The following is a 24,791-nucleotide window of genomic DNA, read 5'->3' on the forward strand; positions in this document are numbered from 1 at the left end:
GACTCTCGAAGTTCAGTGTCCCTCCCGAATTTCTCCCGATTTCCACCCGGACAATAATATTGGGGGCGGGCCGTAAAAGCACTGCTGTTGGCGTTCTCTACATGTCGCCACGTCCGCTTTTCTTCCATAAAAACAGCGTGCCGGCCCACTCACATAATATATGCGGCTCATACACACACACACAAGTGTATGCAAAGCATACTTGGTCAACAGCCATACAGGTCACACTGAGGGTGGCCGTATAAACAAGGTTAACACTGTTACAAATATGCGTCACACTGTGAAGCCACAACAAACAAAAACGACAAACACATTTCGGGAGAACATTCGCACCATAACACAACATAGACACAACCGGACAAATATCCAGAAACCCTTGCAGCACTAACTCTTCTGGGACGCTACAATATACACCCCCGCTACCACCAAACCCCGCCCCAACTCAAACCCGCCGCCGAAAAAAGGCATTATCAATCAATCATCAATCAATGTTTACTTATATAGCCCTAAATCACTAGTGTCTCAAAGGGCTGCACAAACCACAACACAAACCACTACGACATCCTCGGTAGGCCCACATAAGGGCAAGGAAAACTCACACCCAGTGGGACGTTACATTTTTGTTTTTATTTTATTTGATATGCCATTGATATTTTTTAATTATTATTATTTGAAACTGGATTTTGCATGTCACTATAAAGTTATATAAGCCATACTTGGTCAATATTAAATGCAAAACTTGTTTGGGTCCCTATTGAAGGGTTAATTTGTTCAACCTCGGCCCGCGGCTTTGGTCAGTTTTACATTTTGGCCCGCTCTGTATTTGAGTTTGACACCCCTGCTTTAAAATGTTATAGCGGAAATTATCGGTATCGGTTTTAAAAATATAGGTACATTCAGCACGTGTTACAACAGCGTGGCTTCGTAAAAAAAGAGTGCCGGTACTTTCCTTGCTGGCCTGCAGTCCAGACCTGTCTCCCATCGAAAATGTGTGGCGCATTATAAAGCGTAAAATACGACAACTAGACCCCGGACTGTTGGACAACTTAAGCTCTACATAAAACAAGAATGGGAAAGAATTCCACTTTCAAAGCTTCAACGATTAGTTTCCTCAGTTCCCAAACTTTTATTGAGTGTTTATAAAAGAAAAGGTGATGTAACACACTGCTGAACATGCCCTTTCCCAACTACTTTGTCACGTGTTGCACGCTGGAGCCCAAGGGGGGATGACGAGCGAGCAGCGAGGCGGGGCGTTCCGGTGGCGACGCCACAAACGAGAACAGGTGTCTGGATCACGCACCTGTACACGATTAATGTATCTCCTCTTGCTGTATAAAAGGGGAGAAAGAGGAGAGAACGGGGCTGGTGATGATGCGGAGCGAGAGCAACCCAAACAACGAAGGAACAAGAGGGAGAGACGACCACACAAGCAGCAGCGCATGTAAACCGGAAGGGAGTGAGAGCGAGACGGGGAAGGCTGAAAAGCAACACGCAAAGACTTTACTTATTGAAAAATAACAGAGTCTACATATCTCTCCCGTCCAAAGGCAAAACCCAGTAACTCGATTTTGGTCAAAAATGAGCTGATAATAATTTTGGAGTTCCTAGGTGATATGCTTTATATTAGTGTATGCGATATTGTAATTTGTTCCGTAAGTAAGCTGTTACGCGCATGGCAGGACCTAGCAACTACCACATAACCGCGTAGATACAACAGAAAAACCTAGTATCTCAAGGGACCAATCGGAGCTTCTTTGTCAGTCGCCTTATTGTCTCTAATGAGAGATTTGCAAGGTCAACCTGATTATGTGTTATTATGGCACGAGGGGATATTTGGAAGATTGGCCCAGGACGTTGCAAGCACCTTCATTAAATGTATTGTTCTTGATTCTTCCCCTTGCATACTCTTTTGTGCAGTTAACTGTGGAGGTCAAAATAAAAACTGGACGCTGTACACGGCTCTTGCCCAATGTGCAAACGCAGAATAGGGCCCACCCGAGATTGTGATAAAATATCTGGAGAAAGGGCACACGTTCATGAGAGCAGATTCAATCCATGGCTCAATCGGCAAGAAAATGAAAGCTCAAGAAAACATCCATACGTTTGATGACTTTGTAGATCTTTGTAAGACAGCATCAAGATAGATTGGTTTTCCTTTGTTTTCTCAAAATCAGCTAGAAGTGAGTTACTAGGTTTTGCCTTTGGACGGGAGACCTGCTCAAAGCCGTGTCCTTCCTTAGTGGTCCCTGGAACCCGCAAGACGGCACGAGTCTTTCACAAACATCAAATATGTTTTTTTTGTAGCGTATTCAACTGAATATGGGTTGAAAATGATTTGCAAATCATTGTATTCCGTTTATTTTTACATCTACACAATTTCCCAACTCATATGGAAACAGGGTTTGTAGGATATCGGCAAAAAAGCCATAATCGGACACTACTGCACTGACCTGTTTTCAGTTCTAGGTGAAGTTTGTCTGTTTGGGCGTGGAAAGGCCGAGACAAGGTAAGATCGTGATAAAATATCTGGAGAAAGGGCACACGTTCATGAGAGCAGATTCAATCCATGGATCAATCGGCAAGAAAATGAAAGCTCAAGAAAACATCCATACGTTTGATGACTTTGTAGATCTTTGTAAGACAGCATCAAAATGGATTGGTTTTCCTTTGTTTTCTCAAAATCATCTAGAAGTGAGTTATTAGGTTTTGCCTTTGGACGGGAGACCTGCTCAAAGCCGTGTCCTTCCTTAGTGGCCCCTGGAACCCGCAAGACGGCACGAGTCTTTCACAAACATCAAATATGTTTTTTATTCAACTGAATATGGGTTGAAAATGATTTGCAAATCATTGTATTCCGTTTATTTTTACATCGAACACAATTTCCCAACTCATATGGAAACAGAGTTTGTAGGATATCGGCAAAAAAGCCATTATCGGACACTACTGCACTGACCTGTTTTCAGCTCTAGGTGAAGTTTGTCTGTTTGGGCGTGGAAAGGCCGAGACAAGGTAAGATTGTGATAAATATAAGGAGAAAGGGCACACGTTCATGAGAGCGGATTCAATCCATGGCTCAGTCGGCAAGAAAATGAAAGCTCAAGAAAACAGCCATACGTTTGATGACTTAGTAGATATTTGTAAAACAGCATCAAGATGGATTGGTTTTCCTTTGTTTTCTCAAAATCAGCTAGAAGTGAGTTACTAGGTTTTGCCTTTGGACGGGAGACCTGCTCAAAGCCGGGTCCTTCCTTAGTGGTCCCTGGAACCCGCAAGACGGCACGAGTCTTTCACAAACATCAAATATGTTTTTTATTCAACTGAGTATGGGTTGAAAATGATTTGCAAATCATTGTATTCCGTTTATTTTTACATCGAACACAATTTCCCAACTCATATGGAAACAGAGTTTGTAGGATATCGGCAAAAAAGCCATTATCGGACACTACTGCACTGACCTGTTTTCAGTTCTAGGTGAAGTTTGTCTGTTTGGGCGTGGAAAGGCCGAGACAAGGTAAGATTGTGATAAATATAAGGAGAAAGGGCACACATTCATGAGAGCGGATTCAATCCATGGCTCAGTCGGCAAGAAAATGAAAGCTCAAGAAAACAGCCATACGTTTGATGACTTAGTGGATCTTTGTAAAATAGCATCAAGATGGATTGGTTTTGCTTTGTTTTCTCAAAATCAGCTAGAAGTGAGTTACTAGGTTTTGCCTTTGGACGGGAGACCTGCTCAAAGCCGTGTCCTTCCTTAGTGGCCCCTGGAACCCGCAAGACGGCACGAGTCTTTCACAAACATCAAATATGTTTTTTATTCAACTGAATATGGGTTGAAAATGATTTGCAAATCATTGTATTCCGTTTATTTTTACATCGAACACAATTTCCCAACTCATATGGAAACAGGGTTTGTAGGATATCGGCAAAAAAGCCATAATCGGACAGTACTGCACTGACCTGTTTTCAGTTCAAGGTGAAGTTTGTCTGTTTGGGCGTGGAAAGGCCGAGACAAGGTAAGATTGTGATAAAATATCTGGAGAAAGGGCACACGTTCATGAGAGCAGATTCAATCCATGGCTCAGCCGGCAAGAAAATGAAAGCTCAAGAAAACATCCATACGTTTGATGACTTTGTAGATCTTTGTAAGACAGCATCAAGATAGATTGGTTTTCCTTTGTTTTCTCAAAATCAGCTAGAAGTGAGTTACTAGGTTTTGCCTTTGGACGGGAGACCTGCTCAAAGCCGTGTCCTTCCTTAGTGGTCCCTGGAACCCGCGAGACGGCACGAGTCTTTCACAAACATCAAATATGTTTTTTTTTGTAGCGTATTCAACTGAATATGGGTTGAAAATGATTTGCAAATCATTGTATTCCGTTTATATTTACATCTAACACAATTTCCCAACTCATATGGAAACAGGGTTTGTAGGATATCGGCAAAAAAGCCATAATCGGACACTACTGCACTGACCTGTTTTCAGTTCTAGGTGAAGTTTGTCTGTTTGGGCGTGGAAAGGCCGAGACAAGGTAAGATCGTGATAAAATATCTGGAGAAAGGGCACACGTTCATGAGAGCAGATTCAATCCATGGATCAATCGGCAAGAAAATGAAAGCTCAAGAAAACATCCATACGTTTGATGACTTTGTAGATCTTTGTAAGACAGCATCAAGATGGATCGGTTTTCCTTTGTTTTCTCAAAATCATCTAGAAGTGAGTTATTAGGTTTTGCCTTTGGACGGGAGACCTGCTCAAAGCCGGGTCCTTCCTTGGTGGTCCCTGGAACCCGCAAGACGGCACGAGTCTTTCACAAACATCAAATATGTTTTTTATTCAACTGAATATGGGTTGAAAATGATTTGCAAATCATTGTATTCCGTTTATTTTTACATCGAACACAATTTCCCAACTCATATGGAAACAGAGTTTGTAGGATATCGGCAAAAAAGCCATTATCGGACACTACTGCACTGACCTGTTTTCAGTTCTAGGTGAAGTTTGTCTGTTTGGGCGTGGAAAGGCCGAGACAAGGTAAGATTGTGATAAATATAAGGAGAAAGGGCACACGTTCATGAGAGCGGATTCAATCCATGGCTCAGTCGGCAAGAAAATGAAAGCTCAAGAAAACAGCCATACGTTTGATGACTTAGTAGATCTTTGTAAAACAGCATCAAGATGGATTGGTTTTCCTTTGTTTTCTCAAAATCAGCTAGAAGTGAGTTACTAGGTTTTGCCTTTGGACGGGAGACCTGCTCAAAGCCGTGTCCTTCCTTAGTGGCCCCTGGAACCCGCAAGACGGCACGAGTCTTTCACAAACATCAAATATGTTTTTTATTCAACTTAATATGGGTTGAAAATGATTTGCAAATCATTGTATTCCGTTTATTTTTACATCGAACACAATTTCCCAACTCATATGGAAACAGGGTTTGTAGGATATCGGCAAAAAAGCCATAATCGGACACTACTGCACTGACCTGTTTTCAGTTCAAGGTGAAGTTTGTCTGTTTGGGCGTGGAAAGGCCGAGACAAGGTAAGATTGTGATAAAATATCTGGAGAAAGGGCACACGTTCATGAGAGCAGATTCAATCCATGGCTCAGCCGGCAAGAAAATGAAAGCTCAAGAAAACATCCATACGTTTGATGACTTTGTAGATCTTTGTAAGACAGCATCGAGATAGATTGGTTTTCCTTTGTTTTCTCAAAATCAGGTAGAAGTGAGTTATTAGGTTTTTCTTTTGGACGGGAGACCTGCTCAAAGCCGTGTCCTTCCTTTGTGGTCCCTGGAACCCGCAAGACGGCACGAGTCTTTCACAAACATCAAATATGTTTTTTATTCAACTTAATATGGGTTGAAAATGATTTGCAAATCATTGTATTCCGTTTATTTTTACATCGAACACAATTTCCCAACTCATATGGAAACAGGGTTTGTAGGATATCGGCAAAAAAGCCATAATCGGACACTACTGCACTGACCTGTTTTCAGTTCAAGGTGAAGTTTGTCTGTTTGGGCCTGGAAAGGCCGAGACAAGGTAAGATTGTGATAAAATATCTGGAGAAAGGGCACACGTTCATGAGAGCAGATTCAATCCATGGCTCAGCCGGCAAGAAAATGAAAGCTCAAGAAAACATCCATACGTTTGATGACTTTGTAGATCTTTGTAAGACAGCATCGAGATAGATTGGTTTTCCTTTGTTTTCTCAAAATCAGCTAGAAGTGAGTTATTAGGTTTTTCTTTTGGACGGGAGACCTGCTCAAAGCCGTGTCCTTCCTTTGTGGTCCCTGGAACCCGCAAGACGGCACGAGTCTTTCACAAACATCAAATATGTTTTTTATTCAACTGAATATGGGTTGAAAATTATTTGCAAATCATTGTATTCTGTTTATTTTTACATCTAACACAATTTCACAACTCATATGGAAACAGGGCTTGTAGGATATCGGCAAAAAAGCCATAATCGGACACTACTGCACTGACCTGTTTTCAGTTCTAGGTGAAGTTTGTCTGTTTGGGCGTGGAAAGGCCGAGACAAGGTAAGCCACATGTGGAACTTCTGCCCCCTGCGGACGATGCAGTGGTCGCCCTGGTAGAGGTCGGTGCGGTGCTCCACGCGGTTCTGCGCCGCTTTGCTTCTCAGCAGATCTACAGATACCACACGGAGGGGCAGCTCTGTGTAACGAAGCGCAGAGGACACGGGAGTTTAGACGACGCGCAACACGCGGGACACGCCAGGTCAGTACCGTGGAGCTCGCTGTCTTCCGTCGCAGGCCTCTGGCCGGCCCCCGCGTCCTCCACCGCCGTGACCAGCGTGTCCTTGAGGTCGTCGGACTCGGACTCGAGACGGCAGCACAGGCAGGCGCCCCGCAGCCAGCGCCGGCACGCATCGTCCCGTTCTTCCGGCGGCTCCTCGTCCTCGTCGGCCGACGCGAGGGTGACGCTCGGAAACCGGCCCACGGCGGACGTGTCTCTGGGCGAGCGCGTCTCCACGGGCATCCTGGGAGGAAAAAAAAGGTCGCCGTTAGAGACGGCTAATTAGAGAAGTCAACAGCTTAAGCTTGTTTAAACGCTCGACGGCGACCGAGCTCATTCAATTAGCGCAATCACGCGGAGGACATGATGCGTCGGCGCACACGGCCGAACTCAGCGGCTCTTGTAAGCCATCTTATTAAAACAGCAGTCATTAATGATGACTCATTTTTAATTAGCGCTATCGTCCTTTTTGTTTCCTGACAGCCCGACCGCCCCCTGATCGCACTGAAATCCTCACACAATGGCCGCTGTTGCTCTCCCAGTAAATGCATCCTTAAATAATCGGCTGCAGAAATTATCAACATGCTCCAAAAAAAAAAAAAAAAAAGGGATGGAAAAGGAGCAGCATGAAAGGCTCCTTTCACGGCAGCGTTAGAGTAATTAAAGTCACGCTTTTGTCTCCGTCGACCCCCCTGGAAGTATTTTGTGACAATATTGAATCAGTCCTCCTTGCTTGATTCATGCGGAAAGACATGTGACGCTATTGATGATGGCATGGTGCTTGAAAAAAGTATGAAAGGATTATTGCTGCAAAAGTGTTCGTCGACGCTGATCATAACTAACATGTGTGTCTGTAATTCAGTAGAAATGTCCGATAATATTGGACTGCCCATGTTATCGTCCGATAAATGCTTTAAAATGTAATATCGGAAATGATCGCTATCGGTTTCAAAAAGTAAAATTTATGACTTTCGCTGTGTAGCGCCAATAATATTTTTTTTTTTGTCCTGTCCAGCTTCTTAGGCAAATCATATAGTTGATGTAGATGCCCGTATCGGCTGTTCAGATTTACTATACAAAAGAGGAGTGTAGGATACTTCTCTTGTTGCCTTATTTAGATTTGACTTTATTAAATGTATTTATATTATCATTTGGTGCAGCCGGGCCGGAGCAGGAGGGGATAGAAAGAGAAAAAAAGGAAGACAGAGGGGGAAATTGTGGGGATAAGAGGGGGATTAGACAGAGAGACAAAAACAACAACAGCAAACACAACAATAAACATTAAAGGCCTACTGAAACCCGCTACTACCGACCACGCAGTCTGATAGTTTATATATCAATGATGAAATATTAACATTGCAACACATGCTAATACGGCCTTTTTAGTTTACTAAATTGCAACTTTATAAATTTCGTGCCGAAATATCCTGCTGAAATCCTTTCTTCTTGCCCATCTCTGCTCCTCGCAAGGGACCCTCTTTGAAACATGATCTTTCGAAATGATCTCTGCATAATACACTGTACTTTGTGTGTGTGGTCCAATCCAACCGTGTTCGCTTGACCGCTCTGTTCCATAGTAAAGCTTCACCCTCATCTTTCGGGAATGTAAACAATAAAACACCGGCTGTGTTTGTGTTGCTAAAAGCGGCCGCAATACACCGCTTCCCACCTACAGCTTTCTTCTTTGACGTCTCCATTATTCATTGAACAAATTGCAAAAGATTCAGTAACACAGAGGTCCATAACACTGTGGAGTTATACGATGAAAAGAGACGACTTATAGCTGTGAATGGTGCTGGAACAAAATGTCCTCTACAACAGTGGTCCCCAACCCTTTTGTAGCTGCGGACCGGTCAACGCTTGATAATTTGTCCTGCGGCCCGGCGGTGGGGGTTGGGGCTGGGGGTGGGGCTTCTTTGTCATGAAAAAGGGAGGTTTTTGTCATGAAAAAGGCAGGTTTTTTTCATGAAAAAGGGAGGTTTTTGGGTTTGTGCAGTAATTGTGTGTGTATCTTGTGTTTTTTTATGTTGATTTAATTTAAAAAAAAATTTTTAATTAATTAATACGTTGGGAAGACTATGTCTCCCGGCTGGCCTGGGAACGCCTCGGGATCCCCCGGGAAGAGCTAGACGAAGTGGCTGGGGAGAGGGAAGTCTGGGTTTCCATGCTTAGGCTGTTGCCCCCTCGACCCGACCTCGGATAAGCGGAAGAAGATGGATGGATAGTTAATTAATTAATTAAAAATTTAAAAAATTAAATAAAAATGTATAAAGAATTCTTCTGCAGCCCGGTACCAATTGGGCCACAGCCCAGGACCGGGCCGCGGCCCGGTGGTTGGGCACCACTGCTCTACAATGCATGACGTCACACGCACGCGTCATCATACCGCGATGTTTTAGCATGATACTTCCACGCAAAATTTAAAATTGCAATTTAGTAAACTAAAAAGGCCGTATTGGCATGTGTTGCAATGTTAATATTTCATCATTGATATATAAACTATCAGACTGCATGGTCGGTAGTAGTGGGTTTCAGTAGGCCTTTAATTTAAAACACTTTGTTGAATGAACTTTGTTTTTTCTTGCACGGAAACAATCACAAAAACTCTCCTCATTACTCGCTTCTTCCACTAAATTGCATTCAATTTAATAAAAAAAAAAAGAAGCAATTAAGTGGCAAACAATTAAGCGCCTACTAAATTACAACATATGTAACATTCTGTGTTGGGAGCACTAAATTCTTTAAGGATTTCACACACTTGCACCTGCTTAAGATCCTCTGTGACAAAAAGCAGCAAGTGCTATTTTGTAATTGGGTTGAAAAGATACCTAACGGCGACGTTGACGGAACGTTGGGACAAAGCCTCGAGGGAGTCGACGCGTGATTCGATTTATCGTACAAATGTGATCACATTAGCACTCCTTTAGCGTCCCCTTTTCTGAGCACACTTAACAAAACTATAGCCGACGATTCCAGTGGGTCTTCATCCGGCGTATGTTTAAAAGGATGGATGTATTTAACGTCGTAACGTCACAGGCACGTTTCAAGCAGCGCGGCGAAGTCACCAGCCAGCGAGGCTTGGAACAAAAAAGGGACGGCAACAATGGGCTCACGCTGCATTCATATGAAAATGGCACCAAGACAAAGAGTGGGTTGAAGACAAGACAGACGGACAGACAGCAGAGAAAACACCTCCTTGCAGCTCGAGTGTGTCGTGCTGCTGAATGGCTCCCTGCACTTTAACAATGCACTGCTACAAAAAAAAAAAACACAACAAGAACTATGATGAAGAGCTAAGATATGTGCCAAAGATCACATCTTCTATGGTAGCACATGAAGTCTTGTTGGCTGCACAAAGTACAAACCCCGTTTCCATATGAGTTGGGAAACTGTGTTCGATGTAAATATAAACGGAATACAATGATTGGCAAATCATTTTCAACCCATATTCAGTTGAATAAAAAACATATTTGATGTTTGTGAAAGACTCGTGCCGTCTTGCGGGTTCCAGGGACCACTAAGGAAGGACACGGCTTTGAGCAGGTCTCCCGTCCAAAGGCAAAACCTAGTAACTCACGTCTAGCTGATTTTGCGAAAACAAAGGAAAACCAATCCATCTTGATGCTGTCTTACAAAGAGCTACAAAGTCATCAAACGTATGGATGTTTTCTTGAGCTTTCATTTTCTTGCCGATTGAGCCATGGATTGAATCTGCTCTCATGGACGTGTGCCCTTTCTCCAGATATTTTATCGCAATGTTACCTTGTCTCGGCCTTTCCACGCCCAAACAGACAAACTTCACCTAGAACTGAAAACAGGTCAGTGCAGTAGTGTCCGATTATGGCTTTTTTGCCGATATTCTGCAAACCCTGTTTCCATATGAGTTGGGAAATTGTGTTAGATGTAAATATAAACGGAATACAATGATTTGCAAATCATTTTCAACCCATACTCAGTTGAATAAAAAACATATTTGATGTTTGTGAAAGACTCGTGCCGTCTTGCGGGTTCCAGGGACCACTAAGGAGTGACATGGCTTTGAGCAGGTCTGCTGTCCAAATGAAAAACCTAGTAACTCACTTCTAGCTGATTTGCAAATCATTTTTAACCCATATTGAAGTGAAGTGAATTATATTTATATAGCGCTTTTCTCAAGTGACTCAAAGCGCTTTACATAGTGACATCCAATATCTAAGTTACATTTAAACCAGTGTGGGTGGCACTGGGAGCAGGTGGGTAAAGTGTCTTGCCCAAGGACACAACGGCAGTAACTAGGATGGCACAAGCGGGAATCGAACCTGCAACCCTCAAGTTGCTGGCACGGCCACTCTACCAACCGAGCTATGCTGCCCCTAGCATATTCAGTTGAATATGCTACAAAGACAACATATTTGATGTTCAAACTGATAAAAAAAATGTTTTTTTTGCAAATAATCATTAACTTTAGAATTTGATGCCAGCAACACATGACGAATAAGTTGGGAAAGGTGGCAATAAATACTAAAAAAGTTGAGGAATGCTCATCAAACACTTATTTGGACCATCCCATAGGTGTGCAGGCTAATTGGGAACAGGTGGGTGCCATGATTGGGTATAAAAGCAGCTTCCATGAAATGCTAAGTAATTCACAAACAAGGATGGGGTGAGGGTCACCAATTTGTAAGCAAATTGTCAAACAGTTTTAATACAACATTTCTCATTGAGCTATTTTACCATCCAAGGTCCGTAAAATCATCAAAAGGTTCAGCGAATCTGGAGAAATCACTGCACGTAAGCGACGATATTACGGATCTTTGATCCCTCAGGCGGTACTGCATCAAAAACCGACATCAGTGTGTAAAGGATATCACCACATGGGCTTCATAAAAAACACTGTCAGTAACTACAGTTGGTTGCAACATCTGTAAGTGCAAGTTAAAACTCTGCTATGCAAAGCAAAACCCAGTTATCAACAACACCCAGAAACGCCGCCGGCTTCCCTCGGCCCGAGCTCATCTAAGATGGACTGATGCAAAGTGGAAAAGTGTTCTGTGGTCGGACAAGTCCACATTTCAAATTATATTTGGAAACCGTAGACGTGGTGTAGACTGGAACAAAGAGGAAAATAACCATCCAGATTGTTATAGGCGCAAAGTTCAAAAGCCAGCATCTGTGATGGTATGGGGGTGCATTAGTGCTCAAGGCATGGGTAACTTACACATCTGTGAAGGCACCATTAATGCTGAATGGTCCATACAGGTTTTGGAGCAACAATTGTTGTCACCCAAGCAACGTTATCATGGACGCCCCTGCTTATTTTAGCAAAACAATGCCAAGCCACTTGTTACAACAGCGTGGCTTCGTAGTAAAAGAGTGTGGGTACTTTCCTGGCTCGCCTGCAGTCTAGACATGTCTCTCATCGAAAATGTGTGACGCATTATGAAGCGTAAAATACGACAACAAGACTGTTGAACAACTTAAGCTGTACATCAAACAAGAATGGTAAAGAATTCCACTTTCAAAGCTTCAACAATTAGTTTCTTCAGTTCCCAAACGTTTATTGAGTGTTGTTAAAAGAAAAGGTGATGTAACAGTGGTGAACATGCCCTTTCCCAACTACTTTGGCACGTGTTGCAGCCATGAAATTCTAAGTTAATTATGATTTGCAAAAAAAAAACAAAGTTTATGAGTTTGAACATCAAATATCTTATCTTTGTAGTGCATTCAACTGAATATGGGTTGAAAAAGATTTGCAAATCATTGTATTTCATTTGTATTTACATCCAACACAATTTCCCAACTCATATGGAAACGGGGTTTGTAGCTTGTTTTTAAAATGTCTCTGACAATCTTGCACTTTCTGTTTTGGAAATGACATGAATGTCTGTGCCACTGCTTAATAACTGTTTAAGAAATACACTTTTGGACTTAGTTGTGATTTCCTTCTCTGCATGAAAGTTTAAAAAATGAGCATAAATGAATGCAGTATGAAGAATAATGTTTCAATGTAGACACATAGAATCATCATACTGCTGTGATGATATGCATCAAGTGTTCATTCAAGGCTAAGGCAAAATACGGAGATATATATCGTGTATCGTGACATGGCCTAAAAATATCGAGATATTAAAAAAAGGCCATATCGCCCAGCCCTATGACACCCAATTTTATAGTTTAGCACTTTTTATTTGGATCTCAGTCGATCAGGTCTTAACCGTTTTATCTAATAACTGCAAAGCTCAACTTTGACAGGGAACTTCAAAAGGATCAAGAGGGAAAGGGAAGGTGGAGTAAAAACTGTTCTCACTGCATAGGCATCTGCTGGCCCTGCTGGGTCACGGCTCCACTTGGCCCCCTCCATCCATTTACCACCGCTTGTCCCTTTTGGGGCCGCGGGGAGTGCATTCGGGCGGAAGCCGGTGTACACCCTGGACAAGTCGCTACCTTATCACAGGGCTAACACAAATGGACAGACAACATTCACATTCTAGGGCCAATTTTAGTTTTGCCAATCAACCTATCCCTAGGGGCATGTTTTTTGGAGGTGGGAGGAAGCCGGAGTACCCGGAGGGAACCCACACAGTCACGGGGAGAACATGCAAAACTCCACACAGAAAGATCCTGAGCCCGGGATTGAACTCAGGACTACTCAGGACCTTCGTATCGTGAGGCACAAGCGCTATACCAGGGGTAAGCAACCCGCGGCGCTCGAGCCGCATGCAGCTCTTTGGCGCCTCCCTAGTTGCTCCCTGGACCTCTTTCAGATATGTATGAAAAAGGAAAAAGATGAAGAAAAAAATATATTTTTTGTTTTAATATATTTTCTGTGGGAGAACAAACATGACACAAACCTTCCTAATTGTGAGAAATCCCACAGTTTATGTTATACATCAGGGGTCGGGAACCTTTTTAGCTGAGAGAGCCATGAAAGCCAAATATTTCAAAATGTATTTCCCTGAGAGCCATAAAATATTTTTTAGCACTGAATACAACTAAATACGTGCATTTTTAAGTAAGACTAACATTTTTAGAGTATAATAAGTGTCTTATTATTTTTAATAACATTGTTATGCTAAAGGCAATCAATAATAAATATAATACTTCTTACCATTAATGCGACATTTTGAACAGGTGCGATAGAAAATGGATGGTTGGATTAAAATGCATGAGAATAATTTGAACGTTACTTTTAACACTGTGATTACCAGCGGAATAATTAATTACTTTATGTGTTAAGCGTTGTCAGCTAAGATTTATCTGAGAGCCAGGTGCAGTCATCAAAAGACCCACATCTGGCTCTAGAGCCATAGGTTCCCTACCCCAGTTATACATGCTTCACTGATGAGAGTATTTGGAAAGCACCGTTTTGTCCTACAAATGTCAGGGATCCTTGAACTCATCGTAGCTTGTAACTTTTTCCCATGCTGCCACAGAATTATTTTTTTAAGTTTTATGCCACTCCTTCTTTGTCTAGTTTTGTCCACCAAACGTTTTATACTGTGCGTGAATGCACAAAAGTGAGCTTTGTTGATTTCTTTGATTTGCTGGAGTGCTAATCAGGCATATTTGGTCAATCCATGGCTGCAAGTTATCTCACGCTCTGAGAAGCCTCCATTTTACTAATGTTTTGCAATGTTGCTTTGATTTTTTTGCGGCTCCAGACCGATTTTATTTTTAAATTTTTTGTCCAATATGGCTCCTTCAACATTTTGGGTTGCCGACCCCTGCACTATGATGTGCCACCATGCTGCCCCCACTTGGCCCCAATATGGGAGAAATGTGTGAAAATGGAAAAAGATGAAAAAAAATAATAATTTTGTTTTAATATATTTTCTGTCGGAGAACAAACATGACACAAACTTTCCAAATTGTGAAAAAAATCCCCCAGTTTATGTTATACATGCTTCACTGATGAGAGTATTTGGAAAACACTGTTTTGTCCTACTAATGTCAGCGATCCTTGAACTCATCGTAGGTTGTAACTTTTTCCGATTATGCCACAGAAAAGTTTTTTTTAAAGTTTCATGCCACTCCTTCTTTGTCTAGTTTTGTCCACCAAATGTTTTATACTGTGCGTGAATGCACAAAAGTGAGCTTTGTTGACTTTTTTGATTTGCTGGAGTGCTAATCAATCCATGGCTGCAAGTTATATCACCCTCTGAGAAGCATCCATTTTACTAATGTTTTGCAATGTTGCAAAAATGTATAGGGGAAAAAAATGAAATACAACATTTCTGTCAACGTAGATTTGCACCAGCCTTTGATCGTGGGCTAATATAGCTTATATTGATTGATTGATTGATTGAGTGAAACTTTTCTTAGTAGATTGCACAGTTCAGTACATATTCCGTACAATTGACCACTAAATGGTAACACCCGAAAAAGTTTTTCAACTTGTTTAAGTCGGGGTCCACGTTAATCAAATCATGGTAATATAAGGTGTTTTCTTCATTATAAGACTTATATAAGGCTTTGAATTTTTTGCGGCTCCAGACCGATTTTATTTTTTGTCCAATATGGCTCCTTCAACATTTTGGGTTGCCGACCCTTGCACTATACTGTGCCACCTTGCTGCCCCCACTTGGCCCCAATATAGGAGAAAAGTGGCAATAAATTACTGCAGCCCTGCACCAAAATTGAAAGTCTTCCTTTCCTGGCCCCTGTGCCAACCTCCCACGAAGTTGAAACAAAATTAGTCGCATAGTTTGAGCGTAATCCTAACTAAGTAAGCGAGCGTGACAGCCAACACGAAAGACCGCGGGGGGATTGTGTCCTACCTCCACATGTGCACATTTTTCACCCACTCATGACCACGAGGCGAAGAGCCAAGGTGGACTGTTCACTGCACACAAAAGCGGAGATATAATCCAAGTTGGCAGTCGCCACGCAGTCAAAAAAATATATATCAGGGAATAAGCGGTAGAAAATGGATGGGCGGCTTTTGTAGGAAGGCCTGCGTGGAGCCACGCTCCATATGGGCTAGATCAGTGGTTCCTAAATGTGGGTACTTGAAGTTATGCCAAGGGGTACGTGAGATTTTTAAACATTTTCTAAAAATAGCAAAAATTCAAAAATCCTTTATGAATATATTTATTGAATAAATATATGAATGTAAGTTCATAAACTGTGAAAAGAAATGCAACCATGCAATATTCAGTGTTGACAGCTTGATTTTTTGTGGACATGTTCCATAAATATTGATGTGAAAGATTTATTTTTCCAAATAGTTCAAGAAAGAACACTACAAATGAGCAATATTTTGCACTGTTACACAATTTAATGAATCAGAAACTGATGACATAGTGTATTTTACTTCTATATCTCTTTTTTTTCAACCAAAAATGCTTTGCTCTGATTAGTGGGTACTCGAATTAAAAAAATGTTCACGGGGGGGTACATCACTGAAAAAAGGTTGAGAACCACTGGGCTAGATTAAAGTCCGTTGGTGGGCTTTTTTTTTTTGACCCGATAAACGCAAGACTGACAACTGTAATAATACCTTAGCATCGTCACACACTTTTAAGTCACCCGGTATGCAACATTCCATCAAACCATCAGCCCGAGAAAAAAATTCTATGAATGATTGTCATTTTTTGAAAAAAACAAAACAAGATTCGGATCCGGCGTAACAAGGAGGGCGGTGATTCGGCAGTCACCCCTTGGGGCTCACTCATGACCAGCGTGCCTGCCGGCAGCTCTTGGTGGACCTCTGGGACTAACAAAGAAACATTCACTTGGGCTCGTTATATTTTTAGTTTCCCAGGGTTTCTTACAATTGGTGTGCTTGTTAACAGTGCACCCTGGGAGTATTTGCAGCGCTTCACTTTTTCCACATTGTGTTATGTTATTCCAAAATGGAATACATTATTTCTTGTTTTTAAACTGTATAAATAATAATGATTTTCAAAAAAATGTACTGTGCATAAGTTAAAGTAACACTAGGTGTGGGGAAATTACACACTGCATTTGACTCATCCTCTTGCTCCACCCCTTGGGAGGTGAGGGGAGCAGTGAGCAGCAGCAGTGGCAGCGCCCGGGAATAATTTTGGGTGATTTAACTCCCAATTCCATCCCTTGATGCTGAGTGCCAAGCAGGGAGGTAATGGGTCTCCTTTTTTATAGTCTTTGGTGTGACTCGGGCAGGGGTTCAAACTCAATCATCCATCCATCCATCCATCCATTTCCTACCGCTTATTCCCTTTGGGGTCTCAGCTACAATTGGGGGGAAGGCGGGGTAAAATCGATGTTTATTTATATAGCCCTAAATCGCAAGTGTCTCAAAGGGTTGCACAAGCCACGACAAAATTTTTGGTTCAGATCCCACAAAAGGGCAAGGAAAAACTCACAACCCAGTGGGATGTCAACGTGAATGACGATGAGAAACCTTGGAGAGGACCGCAGATGTGGGTGACACTCTAACCAGTAGGCCACTGAGTAGGTTAAAATTGTGTGTAATATTAGTGGGATTGTTGCGGGTGATCTACTAAGACTGTTGTTGCGTGTACACCAGCTTCCACCATGGAGACACTCATTTACTGGCAAAAAGTTAAAGTTAAAACCTCTTAAGGCTCAAGCTGTTTGGTAACATGCTTATTTTATTTGTCTTTGCTATTTGGGCTTATTGGACCCTAATTAGAATAAAACCTAAGAATCATATTTTGATATGATGAACTTAGTCCATAAGTACACAAATGTGTATTTCCTGTTTAGCGACATGCTAATTCTTATTTTTACACTTTTTTTCCCCAAATTCCATTGTATGTTATACTCTTCTGACACCACCAGATGGCAGAATAAGTGTTCACATAAGTGGCCATAAGACCCCAATTCAGTAGTGTACACAATTTTGGAAATAAGAGCTAAAAGGTGCTGTCCACGCATGTGGCCAATAAGCCTTTAGAGGTTTTAAAGTATCACTGATACCGGGTGTGGTGAAATTACTCTCAATATTTGACCCATCCCCTTGGATCAACCCCCTGGGAGGTGAGGGGAGCAGTGAGCAGCAACAGTGGCCGCTCCTGGGAATCATTTTTGGTGATTTAACCCCCAATTCCAACCTTTGATGATGATTGCCAAGCAGGGAGGGAATGGGTCCCATTTTTATAGTCTTTGGTATGATTCGGCCGGGGTTTGAACTCACGACCTACCGATCTCAGGGGCGGACACTCTAACCACAAGGCCACAGAGCAGGCTTTTATAAGTTTCCACATCCTTTGCTCAATACTTTATACTTTGTTGATGCACCTTTGGATGAAAACCAACGCTCCTCATCCAACCTGATGGAGCTTGAGAGGTTCTTCAAAGAGGAATGGGTAAAACTGCCCAAAGGATAGGTGTACCAAGCTTGTGGCATCGGAGTCAAAAAAGACTTGGGGCTGTAATTGCTGCCAAAAGTGCATCAACAAAGTATTGAGAAAAGGCTGTGAATACTTACTCTATGTACATGTGATTATTTTTTTTTTTTAGTTTAGTTTAAACATTTTCGCAAAACAGAAATGAAAAAAAAAAATTCATATCGTCATTTTGGGGTATTGTGTGTAGAATTTTGAGGACAACATGTATTCCATTTAGGAATAAGGCTGTAACGTGACAAAATGTGGTAAGCCAATATTTTCTGAATGCACTGTACTGTTAGGAATTTGTAAACACATTTTTAATCAAGTGAAATTACCCACAAAACTTTGTAGGTATGAAAAACACGAACCCATTTACTGGTAATTGTCTGGAATGGACTTAGGCAGTCTTTAAGTCGAAGTCGAGTGGTAACCACTTTTTTTTTTGTTTACAAGTCTTAGTGGCCACAATAATTCATTAAGTTAATTTAATAGCTCAGTAAGTTGAATCATGCGGACACGTTTGTTACTGGACAAATAACATGCAAATTTAATTATTTGATACTTGCTTTTATTAACAGAAGCCTATGTTTGGACTGCAATATTGTTCAATTAGGGACACTTATTATGAATGTCTGGCTTATGTGCAATTGTGTGCTTAGCTGTTGTGTAGCTGCTAGCTTCACCTATAGGCTAGCATGTTTACCTTTGGCAAGTGACTTCACAAAAACACAAGAAAAGACAATCTTATGTGCTTATTGGAGGACATTTAGATGTTAAATGGCCGTCACGAGTAAACACGAGTAAAACCCATGAAAACTCGATAACCTCCAAAGTTTTTTTTTTGCAGATATCAGACCGATATCAACATTGATATCAATTGGGACACTACTTCTATACACAATGATGTAACTTTTAATGTTCAAGAAGAATATTGTTGATGTAATGTATATTTAGATGCTATTTTACTCAATTAAAGGCCTACTGAAATGAGATGTTCTTATTTAAACGGGGATAGCAGGTCCATTCTATGTGTCATACTTGATCATTTGGCGATATCATATCAATTTAGTAGAGAACATCGACGATAAAGTTCGCAACTTTTGGTCGCTAATAAAAAAAGCCTTGCCTGTACCGGAAGTGATGGGTCAAATGCAGAGAATATGTGCGTGTGACATCCCTGGTTGTGGAGCTCCTCACAGCCTCACATTGTTTACAATCATGGCCACCAGCAGCGAGAGCGATTCGGACTGAGAAAGCGACGATTTCCCCATTAATTTGAGCGAGGATGAACGATTCGTGGATGAGGAAAGTTAGAGAGAAGGACAAGAAATATAAAACAAATAATAATAATACAATAAAAGGCGAGGGCAGTGGGAGCGATTCAGATGTTATTAGACACATTTACTAAGATAATTCTGGAAAATCCCTTATCTTCTTATTGTGTTACTGGTGTTTTAGTGAGATTATATGGCACCTAAAAGTCGAAGGGGTATGGCCACGGGTGTGGTGACCACCAGTGTCTCTGAGGGAGGCCACATTTCTCTACGAGGCGAAGCGAAGGTCGTATAGCAATCAGTGAAAGTCATTGTTTGCATCCTATCAGCGTGGTTAGGGTTTCTCACCGAAACCTGCCGTTTGACATGCGGTAGGGAACCATGTTCGCTTGACCGCTCTGTTCCATATTAAAGCTTCACCGTCATTTATAGGGAATGTAAACAAAGAAACATCGGCTGTGTTCATGTTGCTACAGCCGGCCGCAATACACCGCTTTCCACCAACAGCTTTCTTCTTTGACGTCTCCGTTATTAATTGAACAAATTGCTAAAAGATTCAGCAACACAGATGTCCAGAATATTGTGTAATGATGCGATTAAAGCAGACGACTTATAGCTGGGATCGTGGCTGGAACAACATGTCCGCTACAATCTGCAATGTTTTCAACAGGATACTTCGCGCGAAATTTAAAATTGCAATTTAGTAAACTAAACCGGCCGTATTGGCATGTGTTGCAATGTTAATATTTCATCATTGATATATAAACTATCAGACTGCGTGGTCGGTAGTAGTGGGTTTCAGTAGGCCTTTAAACTCCCCATCTAGCCTGAAAATAAATAAATAAATAAAGGGTTATACTTGTATAGCGCTTTTCTACCCCTTTTTAAGGAGCCCAAAGCGCTTTGACAGTATTTCCACATTCAATACTAGTTATTTTGACGAAAAAGTTTTAGTTCAAATGTAAATAAACGCTGAGAAATATGTTGGGTTTTTTTCACAATGATGCCTTTTTTTGCATGGTCTATTACAGGGGTTGGGAACCTTTTTGGCTGAGAGAGCCATGAAAGCCAAATATTTCAAAATGTATTTCCGTGAGAGCCATATCATATTTTTCAAGACTCAATACAACTAAATGCATGCATTTTTAAGTAAGACCAACATTTTTAGAGTATAAAAAGTATCTTATTCTTTTTCATAACATTGTTATTCTGAAGCTAACCAATAATAAATCAAATGTGATGTCTGTTGATCATGTTTTTGTTTGGCCATGTGCTGTTTGTCTTTTGGACTCTTTAGGTTCCTGTTTTTTTCCACTCCCTTGTCTGGTTTCCTTGGTTACTCATTTTGTCCACCTGTCTCTGGTGGACAAAATGCCCGCTCACCTGCTTCCCGAGCACTAATCAGAGGCAGTATTTAAGCTCGTCTTTGCCAGTCAGTCGCCCTGGCGTCAACGTGATCTTTTCTTGCTCTGTGCTGACTTGTTTCATGCCTTGACATAGTTTCGTGCTTCATGCCATGCCAGGTAAGTTTTGTTTGATTTATGTTCATAGTCTGTTAATGCGTTAGCTTTCTTCCTTAGCCCAAGTTGTGCCTCCGCTGTGAGCGATTTTTGTTTGTATCTTTTTTTAGTTTAAATTAAGTCATGTTTTTACCTAAATGCCATGTCCCGAGTAGTCTGTCTGCTTTCCTGGGAGAACGACCCCGCAGCAAGCTGCGACCCCCCCCCCCCCCCATCGTGACATAAAATACTTCTTACCATAAATGCGACTTCTTGAACAGTTGCGGTAGGAAACCGATGGATGGATTTAAATGCATGAAAATGTTTTATATTTTGAACGTTATTTTTAGCACTGTGAATTCCAGCGGAATTATTCATAATTATCGTGTTAAGCAATGTCAGCTAAGATTTATCTGAGAGCCAGATGCAGTCATCAAAAGAGCCACATCTGGCTCTAGAGCCATAGGTTCCCTACCCCTGGTCTATTATCTTCTGGGAGGCGCCTGTGTCATTTCCAATCAAGAACAAAAACTTGCCGGTAAAACAAAAGTGCAAAAACAAAAGAAACGTGCCCAAAGTATGAATAATTCCGGACTTGGTTGTATAGCAATCAGTGAAAGTCATTGTTTGCATCCTATCAGCGTGGTTATGAAACACCCCCTTGGCTGAATTTTTTGATCACGAAATCTGAAGGGAACTCTTGTTTAAAATGAAGATTTGAATACAAAGTTAACTCAACTTAACTACCAAAGGCTTTTTAGAAACAAGAGAGACGCAAATTCACACTCACTCAAGTCAATGAAGGAAGAAATCGTCTGTTCCTGGTAACTTTGTGGTTTCTCTCTCTTGGACCAGTTGCATGTTCACGCCTCTTTTAAATACATTGGGAGACGCTTAGGACACGCCTTCTCTCTGCGCACACACACAAACACACACACACAGACGCCTGTAAAAGAAAAAAACATTATTTTCCCTCTCGTAAATGTCAAGGTAAATGCCATGAAACACTGTTTAAAAGTGACGGTATTGCAGATTATTACTTTTCCTTAATATTGTGTACTAACAAAGAAAAACAAGTGCAAGTTTTGAAATCAAAAGTAAAAAAAAAATTGGAATAAATCTAGAAGATTCGGATGATTTACCTCAGGGTGTCTTTGTCAGGGAAAAGGATGAAGTAGGGAGGGATCTACTATACAATCCGACGCACTTTAACGTACAGTAAAAGACAGATTCCTCGGCGATCAGCACAGACTGGTTGAGTCGGTTCTTGCAGTGTAGCGTTTGGGCTGTGGAGGTTAAAACACTCTCTACGGACACCATTACATATTTCATAAAGAAACCGGAAAAACCTCAAAGAAGTTCACATTTAAGAAGATGAAGTCATTGTTGGCAAAACTGGGTCATTGTTGCTCACAGGAGTGGCTCGGTGATGAAACGGTTGCTCACTCGCCTTCAGGAACTGTGTCACAATCAAAGTCGATAACATTAATAAACAAGAAACAGCAGCTTGAGGCGGACGACACTCTTTTTAAACCCGAACGCACATTTATTTCAACCAGCGGCGATTGCTCTACGACCGCAAGGGAAGCTCGGCTACCCCTAAAATGTCCAAAAATAAGTGATTAAATATATAGTGTTGTGTGCACAAACCCCGTTTCCATATAAGTTGGAAAATTGCGTTAGATGTAAATATAAACAAAATACAATGATTTGCAAATCATTTTCAACCCATATTCAATTTGCTTTAGTCCATCTTAGATGATCTTGGGGCCCAGAGAAGCCGGCGGCGTTTCTGGATGTTGTTGATAAATGGCTTTCGCTTTGCATAGTAGAGCTTTAACTTGCACCCTCAGATGGAGGGACCAACTGTATTTAGTGACAGTGGTTTTCTGAAGTGTTCCTGAGCCCATGTGGTGATATCCTTTAGAGATTGATGTCGGTTTTTGATACAGTGCCGTCTGAGGGATCGAAGGTCACAGTCATTCAACGTTGGTTTCCGGCCATGCCGCTTACGTGTAGTGAACTCTCCAGATTCTCTGAACCTTTTAAAGAAATTATGGACTGTAGATGTTGAAATCCCTAAATTTCTTGCAATTGCACTTTGAGAAATGTTGTTGTTCTTAAACTGTTTGACTATTTGCTCTGCAGTTGTGGACAAAGGGGTGTACCTCGCCCCATCCGTTCTTGTGAAAGACTGAGCATTTTTTGGGAAGCTGTTTTTATACCCAATCATGGCACCCACCTGTTCCCAATTAGCCTGCACACCGGTGGGATGTTCCTAATAAGTGTTTGATGAGCATTCCTCAACTTTATCAGTATTTATTGCCACCTTTCACAACTTCTTTGTCACGTGTTGCTGGTATCAAATTCTAAAGTTAATGATTATTTGCAAAAAAAGGAAAATGTTTATCAGTTTGAACATCAAATATGTTGTCTTTGTAGCATATTTAACTGAATATGGGATGAAAATAATTTGCAAATGATTGTATTCTGTTTATATTTACATCTAGCACAATTTACCAACTCATGTGGGAATGGGGTTTGTAGATGTTCTCGGGGCCAGAGAAGCCGGCGGCGTTTCTGGATGTTGTTGATAAATGGCTTTGGCTTTGCATAGTAGAGCTTTAACTTGCACTTACAGATGTAGGGACCATTTGTATTTAGTGACAGTGGTTTTCTGAAGTGTTCCTGAGCCCATGTGGTGATGATACCCTTTAGAGATTGATGTCGGTTTTTGATACAGTGCTGTCTGAGGGATCGAAGGTCATGGTTATCCATTCCCATCTACTTTGTCACGTGTGGCTGGCATCAAATTCTAAAGTTAATGATTATTTGCACAAATTTTTTTTTTATCAGTTTGAACACCAAATATGTTGTCTTTGTAGCATATTCAACTGAATATGGGTTGAAAATGATTTGCAAATCATTGTATTCCGTTTATATTTACATTTAACACAATTTCCCAACTCATATGGAAACTGGGTTTGTACTACGGTAATGTAAGTCACAGCAGCTCAGACGAGGCACCAAGCAGTGTGGGTGGGGAGCGTTTCCACAGAGTGTTTCCAGAGTCTGAAATGTGGGGGTCAGGGACAGACGCGGAAGGAGATTTTTACAGCAAAGTTCTAAAGCTTAGTGATATATCACATATATCAGATGTTTACCCATCACGTTCATATTTCGCTTTGTTTGTTACATTTGACTTGATTGTAAAATATAAACTCTGGAATGCCCTCCCGGTAAAAGTTCGAGATGCCACCTCAGTAGAAGCATTTAAGTCTCACCTTAAAACTCATTTGTATACTCTAGCCTTTAAATAGACTCCCTTTTTAGACCAGTTGATCTGCCGTTCCTTTTCTTTTTCTCCTATGTCCCACTCTCCCTTGTGGAGGGGGTCCGGTCCGATCCGGTGGCCATGTACTGCTCGCCTGTGTATCGGCTGGGGACATCTCTGCGCTGCTGATCCGCCTCCGCTTGGGATGTTTTCCTGCTGGCTCCGCTGTGAACGAGACTCTCGCTGCTGTGTTGGATCCGCTTTGGACTGGACTCTTGCGACTGTGTTGGATCCATTATGGATTGAACTTTCACAGTATAATGTAAGACCTGCTCGACATCCATTGCTTTCCTCCGCTCCAAGGTTCTCATAGTCATCATTGTCTCCGACGTCCCACTGGGTATGAGTTTTCCTTGCCCTTATGTGGGCCTACCGAGGATGTCGTAGTGGTTTGTGCAGCCCTTTGAGACACTAGTGATTTGGGGCTATATAAGTAAACATTGATTGATTGATTGATTTGTTAGTATTGTTTATTATTATATATATATTTACTATATATATATATATAATACATTGTTGAAAATAAGTCCTCTGGTGTCAGTTGCCGTCACCTCCCCTTAGTCAAGACCATAACATTGATTCCCTTTTTTATTGACAGCGAAATGAGCGAATCAG

General features: G+C 41.5%; 1 protein-coding gene and 1 long non-coding RNA gene across 3 annotated transcripts in view; both read right to left on the reverse strand.

The window, feature by feature from the left end:
• Positions 1–3,939, reverse strand: part of LOC133543731 (uncharacterized) — a 28,637-nt gene extending 24,698 nt beyond the window's left edge. The window contains exon 1 of the long non-coding RNA XR_009804505.1: positions 2,451–3,939. This is a non-coding gene — a long non-coding RNA (uncharacterized LOC133543731). The remainder of the gene's footprint in view (positions 1–2,450) is intronic.
• LOC133543730 (protein-glutamine gamma-glutamyltransferase K-like) overlaps positions 1–22,298 on the reverse strand; it is an 82,039-nt gene extending 59,741 nt beyond the window's left edge. Inside the window, exons 1-4 of one of the 2 annotated variants that reach the window (XM_061888480.1) lie at positions 21,985–22,297; positions 21,633–21,788; positions 6,745–6,998; positions 6,482–6,673 (exon numbers count right to left, since the gene is read on the reverse strand). In XM_061888480.1, coding sequence (XP_061744464.1) covers positions 6,482–6,673; positions 6,745–6,997 — 445 coding nt within the window. In that variant the 5' untranslated portion in view covers position 6,998; positions 21,633–21,788; positions 21,985–22,297. Of the gene's footprint in view, positions 1–6,481; positions 6,674–6,744; positions 6,999–21,632; positions 21,789–21,984 lie in introns of both variants that reach the window. The other variant, XM_061888481.1, reaches the window with a different exon arrangement.
• Between the last annotated feature and the right edge of the window lie 2,493 nt (positions 22,299–24,791).

Source organism: Nerophis ophidion, linkage group LG26 (assembly GCF_033978795.1).
Source record: "Nerophis ophidion isolate RoL-2023_Sa linkage group LG26, RoL_Noph_v1.0, whole genome shotgun sequence".
NCBI lineage: Eukaryota > Metazoa > Chordata > Actinopteri > Syngnathiformes > Syngnathidae > Nerophis > Nerophis ophidion.